Source organism: Halichoerus grypus, chromosome 7, assembly GCF_964656455.1.
Source record: "Halichoerus grypus chromosome 7, mHalGry1.hap1.1, whole genome shotgun sequence".
NCBI classification, from domain to species: domain Eukaryota; kingdom Metazoa; phylum Chordata; class Mammalia; order Carnivora; family Phocidae; genus Halichoerus; species Halichoerus grypus.
In genome coordinates, this window is record NC_135718.1 from 70,138,525 (window position 1) to 70,164,106 (window position 25,582).

General features: G+C 48.2%; 2 protein-coding genes across 3 annotated transcripts in view; one reads left to right on the forward strand and one right to left on the reverse strand.

The window, feature by feature from the left end:
• The window catches only part of NTPCR (nucleoside-triphosphatase, cancer-related), a 54,918-nt gene extending 43,259 nt beyond the window's left edge, over positions 1-11,659 (forward strand). The window contains exon 5 of one of the 2 annotated variants that reach the window (XM_078077714.1): positions 10,647-11,632. In XM_078077714.1, the coding sequence (XP_077933840.1) occupies positions 10,647-10,739 (93 nt within the window). In that variant the 3' untranslated portion in view covers positions 10,740-11,632. Of the gene's footprint in view, positions 1-10,646 lie in introns of both variants that reach the window. The other variant, XM_078077715.1, reaches the window with a different exon arrangement.
• Positions 1-25,582, reverse strand: part of PCNX2 (pecanex 2) — a 304,655-nt gene that overhangs the window by 9,148 nt on the left and 269,925 nt on the right. The window contains exons 27-32 of the mRNA XM_036102955.2: positions 20,034-20,267; positions 18,228-18,340; positions 3,068-3,212; positions 2,345-2,575; positions 1,534-1,808; positions 659-843 (exon numbers count right to left, since the gene is read on the reverse strand). Of these exons, the coding sequence (XP_035958848.2) occupies positions 659-843; positions 1,534-1,808; positions 2,345-2,575; positions 3,068-3,212; positions 18,228-18,340; positions 20,034-20,267 (1,183 nt within the window). The remainder of the gene's footprint in view (positions 1-658; positions 844-1,533; positions 1,809-2,344; positions 2,576-3,067; positions 3,213-18,227; positions 18,341-20,033; positions 20,268-25,582) is intronic.

The following is a 25,582-nucleotide window of genomic DNA, read 5'->3' on the forward strand; positions in this document are numbered from 1 at the left end:
CACCTTTCCTAACCCAGCCGCCCCCTGTGGAGCGGGTTCTGGAACCTCATCCATCTGGTTGAGCCTAACTAGGTGGGCATTAGTTGAAAATTGATATTAGACTCTAAACTCATCCCAAACGTGGACCAGTGCATCTCCTCCATCCCGTCTGCTAGCATCCCTTTTCCCCTCTTTTGTTACCCTCTGAAATGTCAGGTGTACGTGGGGGAGGTGGGAACCAGAGAGAAGCAGGAATGGGGGAGCAGGAGGCCTGTCTGTGCAGCCCACAGATTCAGAGAGGGAGAGGATCCACTCTCAGAAGGATGCACACGCCAGCCTGGATTAGTAGCCACAGCACCGTCAGCCACAGAAGGCGCACGATCCAATGGCCACTGAACGAGGGAGAGGTGGGATGGAGGGAGTGGCCAGTGGACAGATGGACAGACAGATGGCTGGCTACGGTAATAGACAAGAGATGGATAAAGGATAAAACCTGAGTCTAACAGAGTTTTTTTGCGAGCAGAGTCAGTAAATTTGGGGCATCCTTTGGCCCAATCCTGATTTATTTTCTTTTTGCAAGAAGGAACTCTTGCAGGTTAGAATACAGCATCACCTGTGGCGTTGGTCACTGGGACCAAAGGAGCTTCGATCAGTAACCTTGAGGCCCCCCTGCACCCACCTGTCCTCTGTGTCCCTTCGCGGGGTGACCAGTGGTGGGTTCCATCTTTTCCAGGCTGTTCCGTGCTGCTCTCCTGGTTCTCGCCGCCCGGAGCGCGGCCGCCGCCTGCAGAGGGGGCAGCCCTCCCGTCCACGTCTTCAATGTTGCCGGCGCCTCCCTGGCCAGAATCACAGCCCTTGCGCACCCTGGGAGGGGAGAGGGACCTCAAGCGCTCTCAGCAGACATTCCTACCCCCTCCAGGGCTGCCCCCCACCCATGTCGGAGTCAGGGTGGAAGACTGCGCTCCACAGGTGAGCAGCACACCTGGGCAGTAGGGGAGAGGGGGGCTCCTGGTCCCCAAATGCCAGTGCGTGGTAAATGAATAAACTGCCCTGGGGTGAATAAGCTACAGCCCTGCCCTTCCGAAAGAACCCTGGGCTCTGGGGCCTGAGATGAGCAGCTCCGCCACACTCCACGGCCGCTCCTCCTCGAATCCATTCCAGCTAACCCGAGACCTTTCCACAAGCGGGCAGAGGGCTTACTGGATGAGAGCCGCACGCTGGGGTGGGGGGGGTGGGAGGGGGTTCAGGCCTGGTCTCCCTGACAGAGGTGGAACAGTTACACCTGCAGACCCACAACCTCTGCAGGAATGCGAGCCGGACCTCAGCCTCAGCCAGTGTGAGGGACACAGAGTCTCATCTGTGTGAGGCTCCCCCCGACTCATCCTCTGAAACTGCTTGTGGAGACAAATGATCTGTTAGGCCGCTTGGGAATAGCAGTTTTCATCGTACGTGGAAATGGTGGTCAACAGTGAAACTCTAACCAGAAATGGGGGAGCTCTACACGCACCCCCCACCCCCAGCATCTGGATGAAGGCCTGGGTGGGAAAGGCCTACCTTAACCACTTGGTTCGGAACCACGTCCTGATGCCGTCCAAAGTGACGGGGCCGCTCCAGACACTCTGCAGCTGCCTGTGGGTCCCTAGGTAGGACGTGGTTAGCGGGGAGACATACATGGGGTACCCCAGAGGCTGGTCACAGGAGGAATTAATCAAGTTTCGGAGGACCTGCTTGTTGTTCTGGATGCTTCCACGCTCTGGGTTGCGGTTGCGAAGGAATATGAGCTCTTGCTGCTGGCCGGCCCAGAGGCCACGGACACATTCTTTGTTAACCTGCAGGTCGGGGAAGGAACGGGGAGGAGAGCGGATGACGGCGCGTGTTTTCAGTCTGCTGGTTTTACCCTACAGACCGTGAGCAGGGCTGTGGGTCTGAATATCGGTGACTACACCACTCTGGCCTAAAGCCGTTTCCACGGTCAGGCCAGAAGAGCGGTCCTAGAAGATGGGTATGATGCCACTTTCATGGGGAAACGGCAAAAAGAAAGTTGTTGTTTTCGATCCAGTGTTTGAAGCAATACAAAGAGAAGAAATACTGGTGAGAAAGCCTTCAGGTCCAGGAATAGGTTATTAAAGTTCTGGAAGTTTAGAGAACTAGAAAGTGTTTACAAATAAGCCAGATCCTGACCCTCATCTACATGGGCGTCTACCAGGACTTCTTGCCAAAGCCCCTGCCTACACACTAGTTCTCAGGGGCGGGAATGACCCTGGCCCCCTGGCCCACCTCTGCTCCCCCAAGACCGTGTCCCTGAAAGAGAAGCTGGCCCAGGGACGCGAGCGCTGGTACCAGCCGGGAGGTAGGGCCACTGTACCTTGATAACCTTGAAGCTCAGGAAGCTCCTGTGGAGCATGATGACCTTGTACTCGTCCGTGCCCTCGTCCACCACGTGCCGCAGGGTGAGCAGCTCCTCCTTGTTGGACAGCACGGCGCCCCTCCAGGCTGGGTCACCCTCGTGGCAGATCACTACTTTCTTCTCAAAGGACTGGATGGCCTCATAGAGGACCCCTGGGTCTTCATATTCGTCGGGGCAGGTGAACTGGTCCTGGAGGAAGGAAGTCCGTTTGCGGACTCAGGTGGACCAGAGAGCCGACCCGGGGGTGAGTGTGCAGACGGTGACTCAGCCGATGACCCCAAGAGCCAAGCCCACATCCACATGGACTCTTCCCCTCTCCTTCCAAATCCCGAGCTGGGTAGGGGACACCTCCTCCTCCCACTGTCCTAACTGCTGGAACGTGCCCAGGGAAACAGCTTTGTGGCTTAGGTTTGGGCACTTGAGATGTCATTTTCTCTGGCCAGTTCCCCTTTTCTGTCCTAGCACAGTATCCCCACCTCCTAGCCACTCTCGAGGGCCAGTAGCCGCTGGCTGATGTCAAGAATATCTGGGTGGCCTCAATGCTTAGTTACCCAAGTAACACACCCACTCACAAATGTCATGCCAAGAAAAGGGACCTGAAATGTCTTGTTTGCTCCCTAATGTTTCAGACTTACCTTTTTTTAAAAAAATGAATTTTTTAAAACTTTTTTATTTTTTTACCTGGTGAAGCTTCAGGGACATCCTGATGGCCGGAGCAACAACCTTATGCAGAAGGTCCATGTCGGCAAATACCCACTCGTCTCGTGCTGTGATTCTGAAGTCACCTTTGAAGAGGGCGTGAAGGCCATACAGGAAAGAATCCAAGCTGTAAAGCAAAGTTCGACTTACCGTTCGCTCACACTGAACAGTGTTCAGAAACCTGTCACTCTGAGCAAGGTCTGAGGCTCCCACCTGTCATGTCAAGAATGACCGTCATGCCTTGCAAAGGCTGTCTGAGGCGGAGTGCACCGATGCCCAGACCCTCCCAACAACGGGCAGAATGGCCAGCCTCAGAAACCGTGCCCCCCTGCCCCCTCATGTTGAGCTCCGAGAGTGAGGGTGCAGGTCCTGGTCACTGCGAGCCTCCGCGTGTGGCTGGTCTGTTCCAGGACTCCCAGCGGTGCCCTTCTCAGGGGGTGACTGACAGGGCCCCCTGGGGAACAGCCCAGAGCGTGTGCTGTTCTCCTTTGGTTTCTCAGTATCACTGGCAGGCTATGTGACTCGTAATAAAAACTGGATTCTACCACAGGGTGGAGAGGAAGAAAATGAAACCCAGTAGAATTTCAAATGGGCCATTCAGATTCTCCGAGCACATCCGCTTCCCAGCCGCACCCTTGGGTGAATGACTGTGGAAGTGGCCTCATGGTGGGGGGGGGGCGGTTAAAATGAATGACCGAAGGGTTTCTCAGGATTATCCGGGTTTTCCTGTTTCCAGGCTTTTCCTGCTCGCCTTCCATTTCCTGCACATAGTTGAGCATTGCCTGGATCGAGAACACAAGAGTCCACCCAAGGGAAATCTCCCACGGTCTGGGCACTTTACAGTTGGGATGAACGTTGGGGAACCCGGCTTTGGGAAGGCAATGGATCCTGTACAATGGGAACAGGAAGAGGTGTTCTTCCTACTTTATTTCCACGAGTATACTCAGTCGAACAACCCTGGCCTCTTACTGAGGTGGTTATGAGGTGGGTATAAAGCAAAAGCAGTCCTGATAGGGCTGAACTGGGACAGAATGAGCAGGAAAATGTGTGAGAAGGACAATCTCTGAGGATGGCTGCTCGTAAGGATTTAATGAGTTGGCTCACCGAGCCAGACTTTTGATTCAGCACAGCATATTAGACCTGCACGTCAGGGGAATCATTCCAACTGATGGCTATTTTAGCATTTCGTGGCAAAACGTACCACTATCATTAATTTCCTTCTGGAACTCCCTTGAGAGGGATGCCGAGGCCTCGAGTCAGAGCAGACTGTGGGAAACGGAAGTAGCTGAGGTCTAGGCAGGTGGGGCTCAGGATGCTGTGGTCTGGAGGAGCCCAGAAACTTCCAGAAAGAGTTCCAGGAGGCAGCCTTCTCAAAGGGCTCTCCCCTCACGGAACAAAGACTTCCTGGGGCTGCGAGCTTTAGCGACCACCTGGGAGGCACCGAGGAGGGAGCTACAAGACAGCAGGGCCGGGATGCAGCAGGGCGAATGCCAAGAGCAGAAGCTTTACAGTAATGAGTACTACCCGCTGTTGGCTGAAAACATCCGAAAATGCCCCTGTCATCAGATGGGAGCTAAGCACTGAGAAGGAACAGCTAAGCAGCAGGACATGGGTGGGTCTTCTTCTGAAAAGGATTAGGAATGCCATGTTGCTTGCACACACAGGAAGACAAAACACTCCTCCAGACATGGGGATGGGGATGGTGGCAAAGGAAGATGAACGGACTCGCCCAGATAACCAGAGCGGCCCCTGCAGACCAGAGAGCAGAGCAAGGAGTTCAAGGCGCCAGGCTCTCGTTTGCTCAGTGCAGGTGCAGGGTAACCACAGACTGCTCACTCATCAGGAGGGAAAACACCCCTTCCATGCGAAGGCCCCCGGCAACAGATGCTTGTCATTTTTGGGGGGAGAAAATGACGTCAGACCTAATGCTGTTCTTTTAAAATGATTCTCAATGTAGGAAACCAACCCTGAATCAGAATTCCACTGGACTGGCGGTATTATCCCTAGCACCTTAAAGGTAACGGCATCCTGAAAGAAAGGTGTTTCATTATCCTTAAGAGAATGAAGAGGAGGAAGGCAGAGGGATGTGATGAGCTGGGGAGGGCTCTGAGGGGCAGAGCCAGGTCTCTGGGACACCTGCAGCACGTTTCGGATTTGGAGCTTCATAGTGCTTTGTCTTTTTAAGATTCCACTGAGCGATACCGAGCTCCCACCCCCAGGCCAAGAGCTGGAGTGGGGAAAGAGTACCATGTCTGAGTCAATCAAGGTTGGCCTTCATGGGGACTAAACTGCCACCCCCTATCCCCCCTCTAACTCCCCCCCACCCGACCTGGGATATTAGTGAGACATGTTGTCTCACCTGTCCTATCACAGAGTTTGTTGGCCAGGCAATCACCCGTGCAGGGGCAACTGTGTCCAGATGTGTGGGATTAGGTAGAGGCCAAGGCAGACCGGGTCCCTGAAGAAACTGGACACGTGTATAATCGTGTGTTAAAGACGCATATGCACACGTAGAGAGCCAAAGACCACGGTGTGGAGATAAGCATGGGCTTCCAAGGCACTAAATGCAGGCTAAAATTTCAGTAAAAAGAGCACTAGAAAAATATTACTCCTTGATGATGAGTAGTTAGTGCTTGAGTGCATTTTCCTTTTAAGCGAAAAGACTGGTATGTATTGTTTAGGCTGTAAGACCACGCCACTCAACCCGAGAACACATCTAGTGTCCTGGCCCTCCAGCTGACTCCTTGAGAGGGACTGTGTCTGCACTGCTTCCCGCTTGGCCCTGAGCCCCTCTCCTGCAAGGTTCCATCCACACTCCCCAGGCCGAGGACTGGAGTCATGATCTTGCCTTTCTCACGACATGTGCATTTGTGCACGTGTGTGTGCGTGCGTGTGTGTGCACATGTGTGTGCGTGTGTGTGTGTGCGTGTGTGTGTACACGTGTGTGTGTGTGTGTGTGTGCATGTGTGCGTTAGAACAGACGTTCCAGCCTCTGGCTTGGCATGACTCTGCAGCCCCAGCAGACACCAACGACCATAAAACTGGGTCTCCAATGATACTCTGATTGCCCAAACTCCCCGTGCTTGTCTTTCTGGTTCCTGACCCAGCTTCCTATGAACTATGACATAACTGCTGGTGACGCATATGGATGAGAGGCTGGGGTTGTTGGTACTTAAGCACCATTGCTCCCAGCCCCTCTAGAAAAGGCTGTTTTCTGGCTTGAGGCTCTGGCTGTCACTTGCAGAGCCAGCCACTGCCGGTGTGTGAGCTTGGCCCAAGGCTTACGCTTTAACTGGTCTTGCTCATCTCAGCACCCTTGCCATCACCTTTCACAGCAAGGACAATTTGAGGATGGCCAGTCGAAGCAAAGGCTGTTTGTTTTCACTGTCTTATAACTCCACTTTCTTTATTTACAGAGTCCTCCTCCTGGCTCTATTCTAGCCTGAGGTTGCTTATGCCCCTCTAAGCCCTACTTTTGTTCAACATCACTGATGGGCTTAGCCCATCCCTCATCTCTACCCTCTCTCACTGGTTCTCAACTGCTGGCAATCTGGGCCCCTGGGGGCCATTTGGAAACCTTTTTGTATGTCACAACTGGGGCAGGGAGGAGGGCGGTGGTGTGTTCTGTCACCTAGTGGGGAGAAGTCAGGCAGGTTTGCTGCAACAAAGCGACAAAGAACCATGCAGCCCAAAGGTTCATCGTGCTTCTGCTGAGAAGCTGCCCTTCCTGAGAAAAAGCACCACGCAAGGGAGGTTACAGATTTCCAGTTTGGGACAATGGGGTCATTATCTTGGATCCTGGCTTAATGAATTTTAGGGTTCGGGGGGAAACAACTTTAATGCCAGGATAGTTCCTGCAGGACTTGCAGTGGGCTCTCCAGAACAATGACTGATTTGTTCATTTTCACTCCTTTCCAAACAGGCCCATAGACTGTGTGTTTACAGCTCAGCATCGCGAAGAGCCTTCTGTTGCCGCGCATCTCGCAGTAAACGGAGAGCTGGTAGACCATATGCGAACAATTAAGTGTGATTTGCAGGCTGGGTTTCCCTGTGCTTACCGATTAGTAACGGAGCTGCATAGGGAGCTGGGCCTGTCCGCCTCAGTCGGTACTCCAGGCTCAGAGAGCACGTCCAGCTCGGGAGCCCAGCATGCCTTCGTGTGCTTTACTCCCTCTGTGCAATTCAGCAACCTGCCCTGGTTTTGTGGCTAATTCCACCACCCCAGCCATATTCTCCAGCTAAAGATCCACCCCCACCCCCAGTACTAACGAACAACAATGATCCAGGTGACTAGCACCACCTCTGAGCAACAGGAAGTGAGACAGAGGTTGATAATTTCCATTTCTCTGATGGTTTGTGGATTACTAAGCCCTTTCCATCACATTAGCTCAACTCATTCTCGTGGGTGCTTGCACAAGATATATTATTCTAGCCCTTTCCTTTAAGAGGAAACAGGCCAGAAAGGGATAAGAAAGAGGGTAAGACAGGTGGGAACAAACACTCTGTATCTCATGCCACGGAAGATGCATCAGAGCAAAGCCACGCTGCCTTCTGCTTCCCCACCCGTCCAGGAAACCCAGCCTTGTGTTGAGAGTGTGTAACTGGACCATCTTCTTACAGACCAGCCCAGAGGCTCTGTTAGAATGAACTAGTTCTTGAAGCTAGTCCATCGGCTTTAAAATCAAACTAGCCCCCAGATCCCAGCTACCTCCTACCTGGTGAAGAGCACTCTGACAGAAAGCAATGGCATCCCTCAGGTAGGATCAAGGTGCTTCACTAGGTTTTAGAGTTCAGGTACCACACAGAGAGGCACCTATGGCCCCAAAGAGCTGGGAGCCAGAAACCTAAACCCAAGCTTCAGTTTTGGCTCTGATACTTGTTGATACTGACAAGTCCCTTGTCCTCATTATCATCTTTTTCTTTCTGCGTTCATCCTTAAAATCAGGCTTGTCCAGGGAGATGTGGAGGCTGGGTGAGGGGCTGGCTAAGATCTCTTTACATTGGGGACTGGGTGCACAAGTGTGGTTTCAGGACAATGGACATGGGTCAGTGGGGGGAGAGAACAAATCTACCCCAATGTCCAGCATTCATCTGTCCCCCGGGACCCATGCCTGAGTCCTGAAAGATGCAGAAGACAAGTTCAAGACAGCAGGAACATTGAGAGCACAAGGCAGAAGTAACTCCCATTGGAGAGGGCCCGGGCCAGCAGGACAGAGGGTGGAGCATCCCTGAGCATGGACCACCGTGAGCTTCGGGAGCCATGAGGCACATCAGCATGCACCTTCAGCAGCTCTCGGCAGTACAACCCCACGCAGGAGCCATCCACAAAGAAAGCTTAGGGATGTGAGGAGGGTGGGGATGCTTGCCGCAGGGATGAGGGCGATCTGAGGAATTCCTACAGAGTAGACGGGGTTAATGGTGGCACAGAGTGGTGGTCAGGAACAGGACTCTGGAGGCTGGGCAGGACTCCACCGTGGTGAAACACTACGCCAGTCACTTCTCTGTGCCCTGGTTTTTCCAGCTGTAAAAACGGGGCCAGTATAAAATTAACAAGTCAGGAAATGACAGATGTTGGCGGGGATGCGGAGAAAGGGGAACCCTCCTACACTGTTGGTGGGAATGCAAGCTGGTGCAGCCACTCTGGAAAACAGTATGGAGGTTCCTCAAAAAGTTGAAAATAGAGCTACCATATGATCCAGCAATTGCACTACTGGGTATTTACCCCAAAGATACAAAAGTAGGGACCCGAAAGGGTATGTGCACCCCGATGTTTATAGCAGCAATGTCCACAATAGCCAAACTGTGGAAAGAGCCAAGATGTCCATCAACAGATGAATGGATAAAGAAGATGTGGTATATATATACAATGGAATATTATGCAGCCATCAAAAGGAATGAGATCTTGCCATTTGCAACGACGTGGATGGAACTGGAGGGTATTATGCTGAGCGAAATAAGTCAAACAGAGAAAGACATGTATCATATGACCTCACTGATATGAGGAATTCTTAATCTCAGGAAATAAACTGAGGGTTGCTGGAGTGGGGGGTGGGGTGGGAGGGATGGGGTGACTGGGTGATGCACACTGGGGAGAGTATGTGCTCTGGTAAGCGCTGTGAATTGTGCAAGACTGTTGAATCTCAGATCTGTACCTCTGAAACAAATAATGCAATATATGTTAAGAAAGAAAAGAAGAAGAAGAAGAATGTAGCAGGAGGGGAAGAACGAAGGGGGGGAAATCGGAGGGGGAGAAGAACCATGAGAGACGATGGACTCTGAAAAACAAACGGAGGGTTCTAGAGGGGAGGGGGGTGGGAGGATGGGTTAGCCTGGTGATGGGTATTGAGGAGGGCACGTTCTGCATGGAGCACTGGGTGTTATGCACAAACAATGAATCATGGAACACTATATCTAAAACTAATGATGTAATGTATGGGGACTAACATAACAATAAAAAAAATAAAAAAAAAAAACGGGGCCAGTAACAGTACCTACCTCATCATCTCTCAAGCTTCCATAGAGGACGGAATGTGTAAACTCGCATCAAGCACTGAGCACCGTCCCCCATACGTACATAAATGTTTGCTGCTACCTTTAGTCTCATTTTAGCATAAGCTTCAGAAATAAACCAAAGGACGTTTATGCTGCAGAATCCCACCTAATAACAGGAAAGTAAGGGTGTGGCCTTCAGTGATGTTTTTTCAACTAAATCCCAAACAAATGATGAAAGAGTAATTCCCAAGCGAGAAATCATTAAAAAGCAAGATTTGATGAAAAGCTTTTTAAAAGTACATTTGAGGGGTCCCTGGGTGGCTCAGTCAGTGAAGCGTCTGCCTTCAGCTCAGGTCATGATCCCAGGGTCCTGGGATCGAGCCCTGAGTCGGACTCCCTGCTCCTCGGGAAGCCTGCTTCTCCCTCTCCCACTCCCCCTTGTGTTCCCTCTCTCGCTGTGTCTCTCTCTGTCAAATAAATAAAAAATAAAGTCTAAAAAAAATTAAAAAATAAAAATACATTTGAGCTCATGATGTTTTAACACCCAACACTTCTGTGTTCCTGAGCCTCCGTATCGACGGGTGAACTGCCATTAGCCAGTGAAAGTGCTTCCCGAAGCCAGCCTTGGGACCCCAGGGGTCAGGCACAAGGCAGCCATTCAACATCGAAAGTAGATTTCCTGACCCAGTTCCTGAAGATCCTCAGTTGGTGGTTTGTGAGGGGGTCTGGGGTCTATATTCTGATCAAGCTGCCCAGGTAATCCTGAGATCTGGGGCTCAGGGGACCAGAGAATCTGGGTGTCTCCTAAAGACATCTAGCCATGTCAGAGAAGGAAGGGAGCCAGGACCACAGAGTGGAGCCCATACACCAGGCCAAGGTAGAAGACTTTCCCATGCAGTATTACAAATCAAGGTCCCAGAAGTGCTTGCTCCTTTTTCTAGGTTACAAATTCTTTCCTATGCTTTAAACTTACAGGTTTTCTACAAGCTCCAAGATTCTGATTTGAGCTGGATGACCTAATTTTAATCAGGATCTTGCATCATGTTTACTTTGTCTCTTTCTCTCCTAGATTCTAGCTTCTGAGTTTCCAACCACAGTCGAGCAAGGGGACCTCGATCTTGTTCTGCAAGATGATCCTGTAGGATGCCTGGCCCTCATTTAGGCATCATCTCCAATGGAAGCTTGGGAAAAGAAACTGAGATCGTGTCCTGGGATTTCTGAAGAACACTGTTTTCCTCCATCCACTGTGGTGAGAGGGGTGGGCAAATGGCAGCTGTGACCTCAGACCACAACAGTGACCCACGTGAGGACTCTCAGTCTCCTGCACAGGGCTTGGCATAGCATACCCATGGCTGGCTTGTTTGCCTACCGTTTTTCAAGACTATGTTGATCTTGAGGTTCACTATCCTCTTGGAACCCTAGTCTCCTCCAAGAGCCAGTAATATTTCTTCTTTAAGCAAACATGTTGCTGCTATAAAATGCCACCATCTTCTCACCTTTGTCTCTATAAATGGAGAATTGGCCATGATCCACTCACCACTTTCCATGTAATTGAAGATAGCAATCAAGCTATGTTTTAGCTTGGGGTCAGTGAAACTATTTTGACTTCCTGCTAAAGCACCCCTTTATGGATATGTGCCTTTCTTCAGTGGGAGAAACAGTTCTCCAAAGAAGATGGGCCTCAAACTCCAAATCTAAAAAAATTACCAGTATTTGCTTGGTACATCCATATTAACCCATTCTATCTCCAAAACACACTGACATTTTATTTTAAGACATTGTATATACTTGTGCTCTTGGCTCGCTTTCATTCAGCGTATCATTTAAGGTGATTCTCAATTTACTCATTCTCTCTAATTTTGCATGTAGATATTTTTATTTCTTGAGGATTTCCATCAGTGCTGTGTCACTGTTGTAAAGTCAAAAATATTTCCCCAACAAATCCATCAAATAAAGCAGAGCTTATGACTTGTGTTAGGCTGCTGTGTAAGACCCCTCTGGGGAGTCAGTGTTCGAAAATCCTCTGTTAACTCCTTAACATTAAATATGTGAAAATGACCCGTGAGGTCTCGTAAAGTACACCTAAGGGCATATTCCTGATTTTAAAATTACATAAGGGTAGATTGCACACATGCACACACACACAGGTCATGGGCCACACATACTTTGAACATAGAGGTAACTACACTAAATAAAATATTAGCAAGTTGTGGGGCACCTGAGTGGCTCAGTCAGTTAGCATCTGACTCCTGATTTCAGCTCAGGTCATGATCTCAGGGCTGTGAGATAGAGCCCCACAACGGGCTCTGCATTGGGTGTTGGAGCCTGCTTAAGATTCTCTCTCTCCCTCTCCCTCTGCACCCCTCCCCTCTCCCGCTCTCTAAGAAAAAAAAATTAGCAAGTTGAATTCATCATTGTATAAAAAGAATAATGTATCATGACCAAATAGAGGTTATCTCAGAATTTTAAGGATATTTCAGCAAGAAGAACTCTATTAATGTAACTCATAACTTTAATAGATTTAAGGAGAAGAATATCATCTGAATGTGTGCCCCCACATTTTAAAATAATTCAACATCCTTTCCTGATAAAAGTTTCATTACCAGGAAGAGGAGGAAACTCCCCGACTTGACAAAATGGTCTATTACAAACCTAAAACAAACCTTACTTTTTAATGCTTAAATATTACTCTTGTTCCTTGTAACATGTGGATTAAGGCAAGGATGCTGTGGTAGGCAGAATAAGGGGCCCCCAAAGATGTCCATATCCTAATCCCTGGAACCTGGGAATATATTACCTTAAACAGCAGAAGGAATTTTGCAGATATGATTAAGAATTTTGAGATGGGGAGATTATCCTGGACTATCTGGGTGGGCCCAATGTACTCACAGGATCCTTGTGAGGGAAAGAGAGAAGCAGGAGAAGAAGAGTTTGAGTCAGACAGAGATAAAAAATGCTGCACTGCTGGCCCGAAAGATGGAACAAGAGGCAGCCTCTAGAACAGGGCATGGACTCTCCCCTTAGAGCCTCCAGCAGGAATGCAGCCCAACAGATACCCTGATTTTAGCCTAGTGAACCCCATTTTGGACTTCTGACTTCCAAAACTCTACGGCAATTAATTTATGTTGCTTTAACCTACCAAGTTTGTGGTAATTAGTTCCAGAAGTAATAGGAAACTAACACAGATGCCCATTTCCAACACTGCCCTGGAGGTCACAGCCAATGAAATAAGAAAATGAACTGAAGGTAAATATTGGGGAGAAAAAAAGCCATAACTGTCATTATTTGTAGATATGTCTTCCCACCAGAAAATTAAAGAGAATTAATTGGAATATTATGTTTATAACAGAGTTCATAGGGGTGCCCCAAATGAGATCAAATAAAAAAAGAAATCACTTTCCCGTATGCCAGCAGTAACCAATTAAAAATGTGACAGGAAAGAAAGATTCTATTCCCAATCACAATAAACCTATAAAATATCTAGAAATGATCCATTAAGAGATTACAAATCTCAAAAAAATGACAAAAGTTTCCTGAAAGACACTTAAAAAACGGAATGATCACAAAGATGCACCATGTTACTGAATGATGTTCGTATTTTTCTCAATCTGCCAATTCAATACAATGTCGATCAAAATGCCAGCAGAGCTTTCTATAAAATGTGCGTCTAAATTTCATCTGAGGAGAACATGAGCAAGAATAGCACCCACCACAAAACAACGAGGCAAAAGCAAAAACAGGGGGACTAGACTTACCAGATATCAAAACAATGTTATCACTCTAGGAAACCAAACAGTATGGTTTTGTTATCAGAACAGAGAGATGGATCACTTTAACAGACATGTAAATCCAGAAGTGTACCACCTATGAATGGGAATGTAGCATATGGCAAAAGGGGTATTTCAAGTTAGTGGTGTTTTTAAACTGACTGAATCACTAATGAGGAGTTACTTAGCAAATGGTATTGGACTATTAGCTATCCATTTGGGGGAAAAAAAAAAAATGGATCCCTATCTCCCATCACGTATGAAAATACATTCTACTTGAATTTGTTGGGAGACAGTAGTCTAGTGGGCTCATTCTCCAACATATGCTACTGCTTTGCCAAGAATGCAAGACCCAGGCTATTCTCCAGCACCATGTTTGCAGTGAGCATCCTTGAGGGATGAAATGGCATCTCTCTCTGCTACAAAATGGCTGGTTCCTTGAGCTAAGTGCTCTTCTCCTGTCTTGGAAAATGGTGCTCTGCATCATTCCTGTGGGTCTTGGGGGCAAGGGAAACAGAAAAAAACATGCTGAATCTCATGCTGCCCCTGTGCTATGAGAAATAAGGCCCTTTGTCTCTGACCCAGGAGTCTCCTGTGCTCTGCTAGAATCCATGAAAATGTAACAAGGTAGCTAATTACCTAAAAGGTAGAGTAAAATCAAATCCCAAGACCTGACAGGATTCAAAACAAAAATGGAAAGAAGTAAAACTATAGAAGTATCAGAGGAAAATAGGGGGTATTGGGCGCCTGGGTGGCTCAACCGGTTAAGCGTCTACCTTTTTTGGCTCAGGTCATGATCCCAGAGTCCTGGGATCAAGCCCCACATTGGGCTCCCTGCTCAGCAGGAAGCCTGTTTCTTCCTCTCCCACTCCCCCTGCTTGTGTTCCCTCTCTTGCTGTGTCTTTCTCTGTCAAATAAATAAATAAAATCTTTAAAAAAAAAAGAAAGAAAATAGGGGGTATTTTTATATCCTGGAGCTGAAAAATAAAAAAAAAAACAACACTTTTAAGAAAGACACAAAATCCTGAAATTATAATTTTTTAAAAAGGTGTTATAGATAAAAATAAAAGACAAGTGCACCTTGATAGAAAATATTTTTAACACATATTAAGATCATAATATGAGAGAATACCTCCCAAAACTCAGTAAGAGCCTAATAAAAATGGGTAAAGCACATAAATAGGCAGGCAATTCACACAAAAAATATGTGGCCAATAAATATGTAAAATGATCCTTACCTCACTATTAATAATAGAAATGCAAATTCAAATGAGAATGAGATAATTTTTCATCCATGAGACTAGAAAATTTAAAGACCGAATCTCCAGCATTAGTGAGGATATGGCAAAACATTCTTGGTTAGATTACAAATTGGGGCAGCTCTTTTGGAGAGCCATTTGATTATATCTATAAAAATTACATTTAAACATTTTTTGAGCTATGGAATCATTTTTTTTTTTTTTTTTGCAAGCAAAACCAGTTATTGAATTCTAGCATATAAAATATAGAGCACAGCTGTTCGGGTAAAGTAGAGGTGGGGGCCCTGTCATGCTCCGTCTCACCTCCCCTCATGCTGCATCCCTCCCCACGTCCCACGACACAACCACGTCAGAACTTCACGGACGTCAGGCCCAAGGAACCACTGGGCCAGGGCGGTGTGTGAAATCAGTTACCTTTATTGGTCTTTGGACTGAAATGAAACCACGCCACAGGATTTTGCTGTGGTGTGGGACCACTTAGTAAAGGGAACCAGTCCCAGATAATCAAATCTTTCCTCAGAGTACCGAGAATATTATTCCCAGATTTATCTCATCACTATGTTTGGAACGAGCAGAGCTGACACTGAGTATGAGAAACTGTTTGAAACAAAGAAAATCCCATCAACTCAAGCTTTAAAAAAGCAGCTGGTGAGCCTGGTGCTTAATCAAGAGAAAAATAAATAAAGCAGACCAGGCAAGAAACACCTGGATCAGGAATAATTGAACAAGTTACGCGAAGAGCAAGATTGAAGAAGTCTTTGCAAATTGCTTAGGTGGGAACTGAGATAATAAACCCTTGAAGCATTTTATCTGCAATTTGTACAGAAAATTCAGAATTTATTTGTTTAAAAAAACCGACTTCAAATGGATCAAACAAAAGATCGCTTGCCTGGATGCTAGGATTATCTGAAGACTCGTGATTCCAGAATCCTCTGAAGCCCTTCCCCAACTGCATTCCCTCCTTACAGTTTCGTGAGGAGCCCCTGCTGTAGCCACATCATCCTGTTTTTACAAAGCCTACCTTTGAGCCTCCTGCTAGGCTTTCCATCATTAAATTAGGACCCAGACAATAGACCACAGAGGGAATGGCCCAGGGTCATAGCAGGATGCTGAGTCAGGCAGGAGAAGCCCATCAGCTCCCTCCCTGGGGTATTTCCTAGAAGAGGTTTTAGCTCAGCACTAACGTGTAAGTCGCTTTTCTCACCTGTGAAGAAAATCAGGAAATTCAGAGATGTGGGAGTTGAAGGAATAGCTGTCACATGTTCTGACTACCTCGGTGCTGATCTTTACCTCTGAGTGACTCAAGGTTATGGTCTCCAGAGAGAAATGAAGAGACACGCCAACCACACCACTTCACCCCTTACCGACGCACAACACGTAACGGCCGATGCCCTTCCACAGCGTGGTGCCCTGGCTCCCCGCCGTCCCCTGAAGGAGGGCACCCTGGACTCACCAGGGCTTGTGAAGGTTAAGTCAATACGTGCATGGGTTTTGCCCTTCAGAAGATTATAATCCGGCCTATGAACACTCACTCCAGTTGAGTATCAAAAGAACCTGGTGTCAACGGTATGATACAGAAATCCCGAAGAAAGTGCAAGCAGAGGAGAAACCAGTGAGGGGAGCCTACATGGAGCTGCTTTTCGAGCTCCCTGGTTTTGTATGATGCTCAGCCTTGGCCACACACTGAAATCATTGGGGGGTGGGGGCGTGTGAGTAATCCTCATGCTTGCACCCACCAACAGGGATTCTGATGTCACTGGTCTGGACTGGGGTAGGGCCTGGGCACCAGGATATTTAAAAGCCCCCCAGGAGAATTTAATGTGTACCCATTGAGGTGATCCTGACGGACGAGCAGAATCTAGAACACCCAGCCCCTGGTGCTAAGTACCCAAGGAGAAGTCTGAAACGGCCAGTGATCCTGATGATAAGAACACCATTTCATGACAGCAGCTTCATGGGAGTAGCAGGAGCAGAAGGCAAACTGGCGGCGGGGTGGTGGGGGCCACTGAGCTCTGCGTCATTGGTGACGGAAACTTCCAGAGCTTGTTCGTGAATGCAAGAGAAGACTGGGTGATAGAGGGTGGAGGGTGAAAAGGCCAGGAGAGGATTTAACTTTGTTTTTGTTCTTTAAGAAGAGAAACTTGGAAATATTATTCATCCATAAGAAGAAGGAAATCTGGGGCGCCTGGGTAGCTCAGTCGTTAAGCGTTGGCCTTCGGCTCAGGTCATGATCCCAGGGTCCAGGGATCGAGCCCCGCATCGGGCTCTCTGCTCGGTGGGAAGCCTGCTTCTCCCTCTCGCTCTCCCCCTGCTTGTGTTCCCTCTCTCGCTGTGTCTCTCTCTGTCAAATAAATAAATAAAATCTTAAAAAAAAAAAAAAAGAAGGAAATCCTACCATTTGTGACAACATGGATGGACCTTGAGGGCATTATGCTAAGTGAAGTCAGTCAGAGGAAGGCAAATACCGTATGATCTTACATATATAGAATCTAAAAAAACAAAATGAAAAAACCAAGCTCATAGATACAGAGAACAGACTGGTGGGTGCTGGGGTTGGCGTGGCGGGGGGGACATACGAAATGGGTGAAGGTGGGCAAAAGGCACCAACTTCGTCATAGATAAATAAGTCATGGGATGTAATGTATGGCGTCGTGACTCTAGTTAATGATACTGTATCACATACTTGAAAGTTGCTAAGAGAGTAAATCTTAAAAGTTCCCATCACAAGATAAAAGGTTTGTAACATAATAAAAATACATATGGTGATGCACATTAACTAGACTTATGGCGGTGATCATTTTGCAATATATACAAATATTGAATCATTATGAAACTAATACAAAGTTATATGTCAATTATAGCTCAACTGTTTAAAAAAGGAGAGAAACTTGAGCTATTTACATACAGGGCAGGAAGATCTGGTAGAAAGAGAGCTTGAAAAAACAGCCAAAGGGACATCCAATTAATCAAAGCCCCACAGAGACAGGGCAGGGTAGTCTGGACTAGAGCACAGACGTGATGCTTTTCTTTTGCGTGGAAAAACAGGGAAAGGGAACGAAACTTTATTTTTTGTTAAGATTTATTTATTTGAGAGAGAGAGCAAGAGCGCGAGCGCAAGCATGGGGGATGGGAGGCAGAGGAAGAGGGAGAGAGAATCTCCAGCAGATTCCACGCTGAGCATGGAGCCCGACTTGGGGCTCGATCACATGACCCTGAGATCACAACCAGAACCAAAAGCAAGAGTTGGATGCTCAACCGACTGAGCCAACCAGGCGCCCTGGGAACAGACCTTTATTAAGCATTAATTTTGCTAGAGACCAGGCTAGGTAATTCCTATAAATGATTTCATTTCATCTTTCCAGCAAATCCACCAGGACCCCTGTAACACAAAAGGTCCTGTACCCAGAATCCTGGGGATTTAGCTACTCTGTATTAGTGCCATTTCCAAACGTAGAACTCCCAAAGGTCACAGTGATCCAAAAGCCTCCTTATGGGCCCAACATAATTTATTATGGCAAGAACTATCTACATAAGCAGTCCAACTTTAAAATAAAGAAAATGACTGACAAAAATCTGTCAAAAATATAAAATCCTGGTGCCTGTACCAACTGTTTCTTCACATACCTGAGAGCCATGTTGTGGGCTGCCGTTCCCAGAGCTCTCCTCCCCAGGATGCACAGGGCAAAGGACAGGGTCACTAAAGGAGAGTCCTCATCGCTGTCCAGCTTCTTGGAGGGCTGAAAGAGCAAGGATGTTAATTCAACTTTCCCAAGGGTTCCATCATGCACCGACACAGAATCATATCCCAGGGGGCTTTGCAAGTCAGCCATTGTGGTCACTTGGTCCAGTAGCATGCCCCAGGGATGGAGAACCCTCTGATTCCTGAAACACTTTCTCTTGTGGTTGGACGTGGAAAAAAATTTGAAATGAGGAAGCTACTTTAGGGGAGAAAAGAGGCTACCATGTGCCTTGCTGACCTAATTCTCTGGAATTTTGAATATGGCACTTCACAGGTGAGGATGGGGGGAGCTTACAAATGAATGCCCACCTTACCACAGGGCAGGGGTATGACTAGCAGGGAGGGAAGGAGTACAGGAATCATGGGCAGGTGAGGGTTTTCTGTTTTCCCTACAACGAGGAGCCCTGAATTGACCATAAGTCCACAATAAACAGCTAAATTAAAGAGGTCATCCAAAGTCAGCTTAAAAAAGGGGTGGGGAGGGGCGCCTGGGTGGCTCAGTTGGTTAAGCGACTGCCTTCGGCTCAGGTCATGATCCTGGAGTCCCGGGATCGAGTCCCGCATCAGGCTCCCTGCTCGGCAGGGAGTCTGCTTCTCCCTCTGACTGTACCCCCTCTCATGCTCTCTCATTCTCTCTCTCTCAAATAAATAAAATCTTTAAAAAAAAAAAAAAAAAAGGGGTGGGGGAAATGCAGAAGAAAGAGTCAAAATAGCTTTTACAAGAGAAATGAAATGATTTCATGAATGAAATGAGGAAAGAAGAGCACTATCACAAGGATAGCTAGGGATACCGATAGATTCTTTGAATACCTCAACCACCTGAAGAGGCCAAGCAGGGGTTAAGAAATCAGCACACAGTCTCCTTGCTGCATCTGGAGAAAGCAGATTCTGTCACCTGCTCCTTCGACAACCTGTTTTCAATCACTCACGAAAAGGTCAAGGACCTGGATTAGGGTCGTAATTTGGTTTGTCCCCACAAGTCATTGGGTGACATACTTCACTACTGAGGAGCTTGTTTTCAGCTTGAATCTACTGTCTCCATCAACGGCATCCTGATCCAGCTTTTCAAACCCCAGGAAGCAAGGTCAACCAACTCCCTCCCTTTGCTTCCCTTCCCTCTCTCCTCCCCTTGCTCCTCCTCCTTGCCAACCCTCCTCCTCTTCTTTTGAGAAGCTGTCATTGTCCTTGGTTTCATTTCTAAGAGGCTGCATTCATCTCCAGAAGTGTCCCCCGCACAGGAGCAATAATGCACAAGAGACACAACTGTGCGAGTGGGTTGGACCATCTTGATTGCTAAACAGATTGGTTGCCTGTCCACGATTCAATACGTCCAGTAACTCCTTTGTATTTCAGCACAGATATCCTTTGTACGGAAATCTCAAAAAGCAGCTCTACACAAAGGAGTTTCCAGAGTTTGAAAGCCATGCCAGAGGCTTAAAACCGCACTATGCCTGAGAACAGTAGAGAGGGAGATAACACCTTCAAGGCTCCTTCACTGGAGACAAGGTATATGACTTCTTCTTTTAAAATTTTGCTTAAGTGTTAAATAAACATTTATCCAAATACCAGTGTTCTCTCTCCACTATGTTATTATCATCTACCATACAGTATTATAAGAGATGGATTTTATAAAATGCTCCTTGTGTTTTATATTTAACCCAACACCTCTGGCCCCCACCTCCCTGACCTACCTCTTGTCTCTTCCGTGCACAGTACTGAATCCATTCTAGATAAACATTACAGTAGCTGGCGCGGGTTATCCCCTGGAGACACGGGACGTAGTCATCATCAACGTTAATGTTGAACATGGCAAGGTCACGCTCGATGTAATGCCACTTGGCAAAGGGCTGCAGAGACTTCAGAAGGGATTCGTTTTTGATCCAGGAGAGAAGTTTGGGGGACGTTACCATATAGTATATTATACTCTGTGGAGAGAAAGCAAGAATTTGAGCCCTTACAGCCATTCTAAAGACAGAACGACTTTTTATTTATTATATCTCATAAAGTCAATCAATGTCAGGGATTGACATGTGATGTCATTGTATTTCCTGCTAGATTTTTTTTTTTAAAGATTTTTTATTCATTTATTTGAGAGAGAGAGAGAGCATGAGTGGGGTGAGGAGCAGAGGGAGAAGCAGACTCCCTGCTGAGCAGGGAGCCAGACTTGGGGCTCGATCCCAGGACCCCGGGGCAGACACTTAACCAACTGAGCCACCCAGGTGCCCCTTTCCTGCTAGATTTAATGCATAGGAACTCACTTGGGACATTCTAAAATGTCCTCTCTTATGGGTCACCACAGGGATGAGGGAAGTGAGAAGAACAGAACGTTAACAGAATGTACCAGGACAGAAGTTCCGTGGTGAAGAAGAATGACAGCCAGCCCAATCCTTTCTGAGAGAGACACACAAAAGCACCCTTGGGTTACTGCAGGCTTCTGTGGATGCCAAGCATGGCTGATCCAGCCGAAAGAGACTGGGGCAGACCCTCTTCCAGGACCCCAGCTCAGGAGTGTTTAATGAATGAAAACACCAAAGTTCTTATGGAAAGTACTTATGATGTAGAATTGTCGAAACACACATGCGTACGTAATCCCGGGGTCCCAGACGGTGGACATCTGTGATGCTTTCCCAAATAACCCATGTTTTCCCCTCCATCAGACATGCCACTTAGGAATCCCAGTTGGCGAAAATGCCACCCTCGGGCCTTCTCATTCTGAGTCACAGCTTTATTGAAAGCCATCTTGTAGTTCGCGAATGAATTCCTCCTTCAGAAAGGCTAGCTCCCGGCCCGGAGAAGTCAAAATACAGCAGAGAAGGTGAAAATCCAGCTCCGATACAGGCACATCAGCAGCAGATGGGACAGTACACCTCCCCTGCAACCTTCACTGCACTTTATTACCACGGGCAAATGGACGTGGTGCTCAGCGCCACTGAGGCTGCCCCCCGCCCAAGCCCTCCCCCTGCTCCGGTAGCCTGGCTTGCATCTCACCTGGGAATCACAAGCAACAGGGAGGGGTGGTATTTGGTGTGAGGAGGCAGTGATGCACGCTCTTATGGCCCCAAACCCTTAATCGACGGCGTTCTCTGATCGTAGACACACGTTCCTCCCGAGGAAGAAGACAGACAGGAACGCACACGGCCTGGGCCTGGCCAGGGCTTAGGGGGCTGGCACCTGTGACTTGAGTGGGCAAAGACACTTTTCCAGGCAGCCTCCTGCCTTCTCTCCGGCTCTTCCCTCCCTTCAGCTGGGATGTGAAATCTGGAGCACCGAGGTCGGAGGTTGCTGAGGAGTGTCTGATCTCAGGGTGTCTGAGGAGTTTGAGCAGGTGGTCCCCGGATTGGGGCCAAACAATGGGAAAGGCCTGACTAAGCTGTTCTCCACTGTTCGGACCACCAGCAGCCTGGACTTTGGGAAGGCTAATCTGTGGCTCATGGCGTGTGGCCTTCCTTCTTTGGGGCATATTCCCTATTAGGCTTCATAGCCCACCTGACCCCAAAGTGGGGGAGCAGGGGACCCCAAATGACATCCACAGTTCATGCACTATCGCATTTCTGCAGCACTGCGCCCAGGACAACCTTGCTGGCCTGGAGAAGTCCCTTCAGGGTAAGGAGGGAGGGGACAGAGAGGGAGGGAAGGAGGAAGAGGCCATAGGAAGCTGAGAAGGAGGTGGGAAGGACAGAAGTGCTAGCAAAGCGCACTTCTCTTCATTATTTTGAGGTTTAAAATGAGCGAGTGCACATGAAGAACTCAGTACAAGGCCTGACGTCTCTGCCTTACCTACCCAGGGGGCTTGAGGCCCAGGGAGCGAGCAGTAGGCTCAGGTGAGGTCTGGAGCAGGGGTGAGGCCACAGATGACATTAGGGGCCAGGAGAGACCGCTGAGTCTAATGTTCAGAAACGTCAATTCTGACTCTGGAGGGTTTTCTACTGTCTGCTTGCTGGCGGGATAATTTAAAGCTTCTAGGAGGTAGGCAGTGTAAGCAGTTGACCCAAAGTTACAAGCAGAACGGGATCCATGACCGTGGCCAAAGGCACAGCGTCTCTGCTGACAATTACAAAGGCCACAAAGAAATTGGGTCTGCATGAACATCTGGCTCTAGCAAACATCTGGTCTAGTTTTTCCCAATATGTCCTAATCCCATGAACCAGATAGGAACAACAAACAAAACTCGAAGGACGTTTACCTTTTCATTCCTTTCTAGGGGGGGAATGAAAATAACCCCCTCGACCGATGAAGTCAGAATAGTTAACAAGGACTTCGAATCCCAGAGGCTAAAACTTCCTCCCCTAGGTCTGGCAAAATTTTGCAGTGTCGACTTCTCAGCACACCCCCAGCTGGGCTCCCCCTTCCCTCCGCTCCCGCCCCTCCCCCCAGTGTGCGAGGAGAATCTGTTCCTCTTGCCCAGAGAACACAGAACACACCCAATCCTTGCAAACCATGCCCTGTTTCCACTTGATTTAGGCAGAAGTTCTGTCAGGGAGACGGAGTCAATGAGCAGTGTGCAATCCTTCAGAATCTATCAGGATGAAATGGGTACAACACTAAGTAAAACTGAGAAGTAAGGCCGGAGAAAATGAATTGATGACATAGAACCTGATCCATGTTGAAAGCAAGACCTCTTCTGAATTAATTCACCATATCTGGCTCCTCCAGCAGGGATTCTCCTGGTTTCTCATTTTAATTGTAGATCAGCATATTCTATCAGACAGCACGTTCTAGGAGAGGGGCCCTGGCAGGCAGCCCCCCACATGTCCAGGTTTCACGCTCCCCATTCTGCAAGGCAAGCGATAAGCCCCTCTCCTTTCTGAAAGGCTTGGACAGGAACAATGGCAGCGGGAAAACCCGGCCCTCGCTGAAAGCTGATTTCTTGACTGCTAAGAGGGTTTTGATCACTAATAAATGGAGGGAAGGAGGAGGAGGCACCAGGGAAAACCTCCAGTCGTCAGGAAGGAAATGATTTCAAATATATTCATAGAGGGTGGCGGAACTGACCCAGTTTATCAGGAGATAAAAAAAAATCCTTTTGTATAATGGAATTATTCCAAGCTTTTCTTCCTTTTTGATTTGCCGGCCCAATAAAAATAATATTAATGATAAAAAGAATGAAACCAAGTTCTTGCAACTTGAAGCAATCCAGCACTACAAAGGTGATTCTGTTCACCACGTAACCAAAGCCAAAGAAGAAAACACTCGTTAGTTTTTTACCCTAAAAGACTGCTTCTCCTGTTCTAACAGCCACTCGGCATGCCTGACATTTTTTTTAACTAACTCCGGGGGGGAATGAGCGCAAGTTCTGAGCTACCCCTCACCAAAGGGTGGGCAAGCACTGAGTGCTGTATTTAGAGAAAGCCTCGCATGAACAGCCCCGTCGGTGTAGATGTGAATTAACCAGGAGGCGCCCTGAGACCCCATCAACCCCCACATCTCGGCCCTTCCTGTGCACTGATTTGGAATTTAAGAGAAATCTGTTTCTATTGAGCACAAATACATCTGTAGTCCTTCCTAAACCTCACTGTATATTAAATCACTTAGGAAACTAATTCAAAAATACAGGTGCTAGGGCCCCTCCCCAGGCCCATGGAATTGGAATTTCTGGGTAGGACGTGCAAATCCATAATTAGCTGGCTTATTCAGGGAGTGTGATGTCACGGGGCTGCCCCCAGCTCGTGAGAAGCCCCCCACCAGGTAGCGAACCATTGCATTGTGTGCCTCTCCTACCCCACCTGAAACTCTCATGTTGGCATCGCTCCCCTTTCTTGGAAAACAGAGTTAAAGGCATTGTTCTCCCACAAACTAAGTATTACCTGGCAGGTTCCAGGGGCTGGGGGGTGCTCCTTCAGCCTCTGCCATTTGCACATTATCCTGGACTTGTTTATCAGACTGCAAATTGCCATTTTAGAAAACGTACAGGGAATTGGGAGGCATGTTTCTTGGAGTTAGGAGAGGAGGAAAGTGAGTATCGATTCACTTACTAGTTCAAGGGAGGGAAGCGTTAAAAAGCAGGTGCCAGGTGGTGCCCCCGAGGCCTCTGGAAAAGCCAAGAGGGTAAACCCAGAAAAGGTATCTCATCCCTTCTCTCTCCCTTCTCTCTCACCCATAGTGACTTGCTGTGGCTCCACCATGTGAGCCAGGTCCGCCCACCTGTCTGGCTCATGGAAAGGCTGTTGACGGGGAGCTCCCGATTCACAGAGATGTGGCTCAATATTGAACCCCATTCTCAACACGAATGCCTACAGCAGGTCGCTCAGACTCTTGCTGATATCTGAATCTCATCCACCAGACTGGTGTGGCCTGGACCCAGGATCCATGTTACCTTTGTTCATTCCGTCCAAAAAATGCACCGGACACTGCCCTATACAAGTCATCACACTGAACTCTGGGGACCCAGAGAGGAGTCAGGTCTGTGCGGCTCCCGTGCTTAGGGAGTCGCTGGAAGGTGAAGTAGAACAGATTTCAGAGCAAGGCGAGGTGAATGTCGGCACGGGCCCCAGGGTAGCTTGTGTGCATGTGGAATGAGGAGAGAGGAGCTGGAGGAGGATGCCTGGCAGGGGTGGGGGCGGGGAGCACAGGGGAATGTTTGTGCAAAGGGGGGGGGGCGATGGGGGCAGGGTGGAAACTCTACTGGAAACAACAGTGGGGGCTCTAGACCATTTGTACCTGGGTTCCAGGCTGCCCAGAATGCACGTTCCCCAACCCCTCACAGCTGGCACGGACAGGACGAGCTTCTGGCCCCCGGGATATAATAGGGACATACTGTGGCAGCTTCCAGGAGGCTTTCTAGGGGACTGGGGGTGCATGCCCTTGCTCTTCATTTCCTCTGTCCTCTATTCCAACCATTTAAGCTTCCATCTTGGAACACGAAGTTTCCAAAATGGTAGACCTGGCGGCTGGAAGGAACCTGGGTGCCTAGGACTTCCTGCAACGGAGCTATCACCCCATTCTTCATTTATGTGTGAGAGAAACATACTTCTCACAGGAGCATACCACCGTTCTTTCAGGACCCACTGCCAAATCTACTACCAGTTGATACACTGAGATTCCTAGGATTGACTCTGTAGGAAAAACTTCTTACAGCCTAGTTTACAAGGTGGAGGGAGCAAACTGTGGAGTTAGGAAGCAGGAGCTCACCACTCCCTGATTTGCTTTCCAAATCTTCCCCAATGTATGTAAGGCTGGGCAAAATACCGACAGTTTTGTGTGAGGTATGGATGGAAATTTCTGCATCCCTTCAGGATGCATG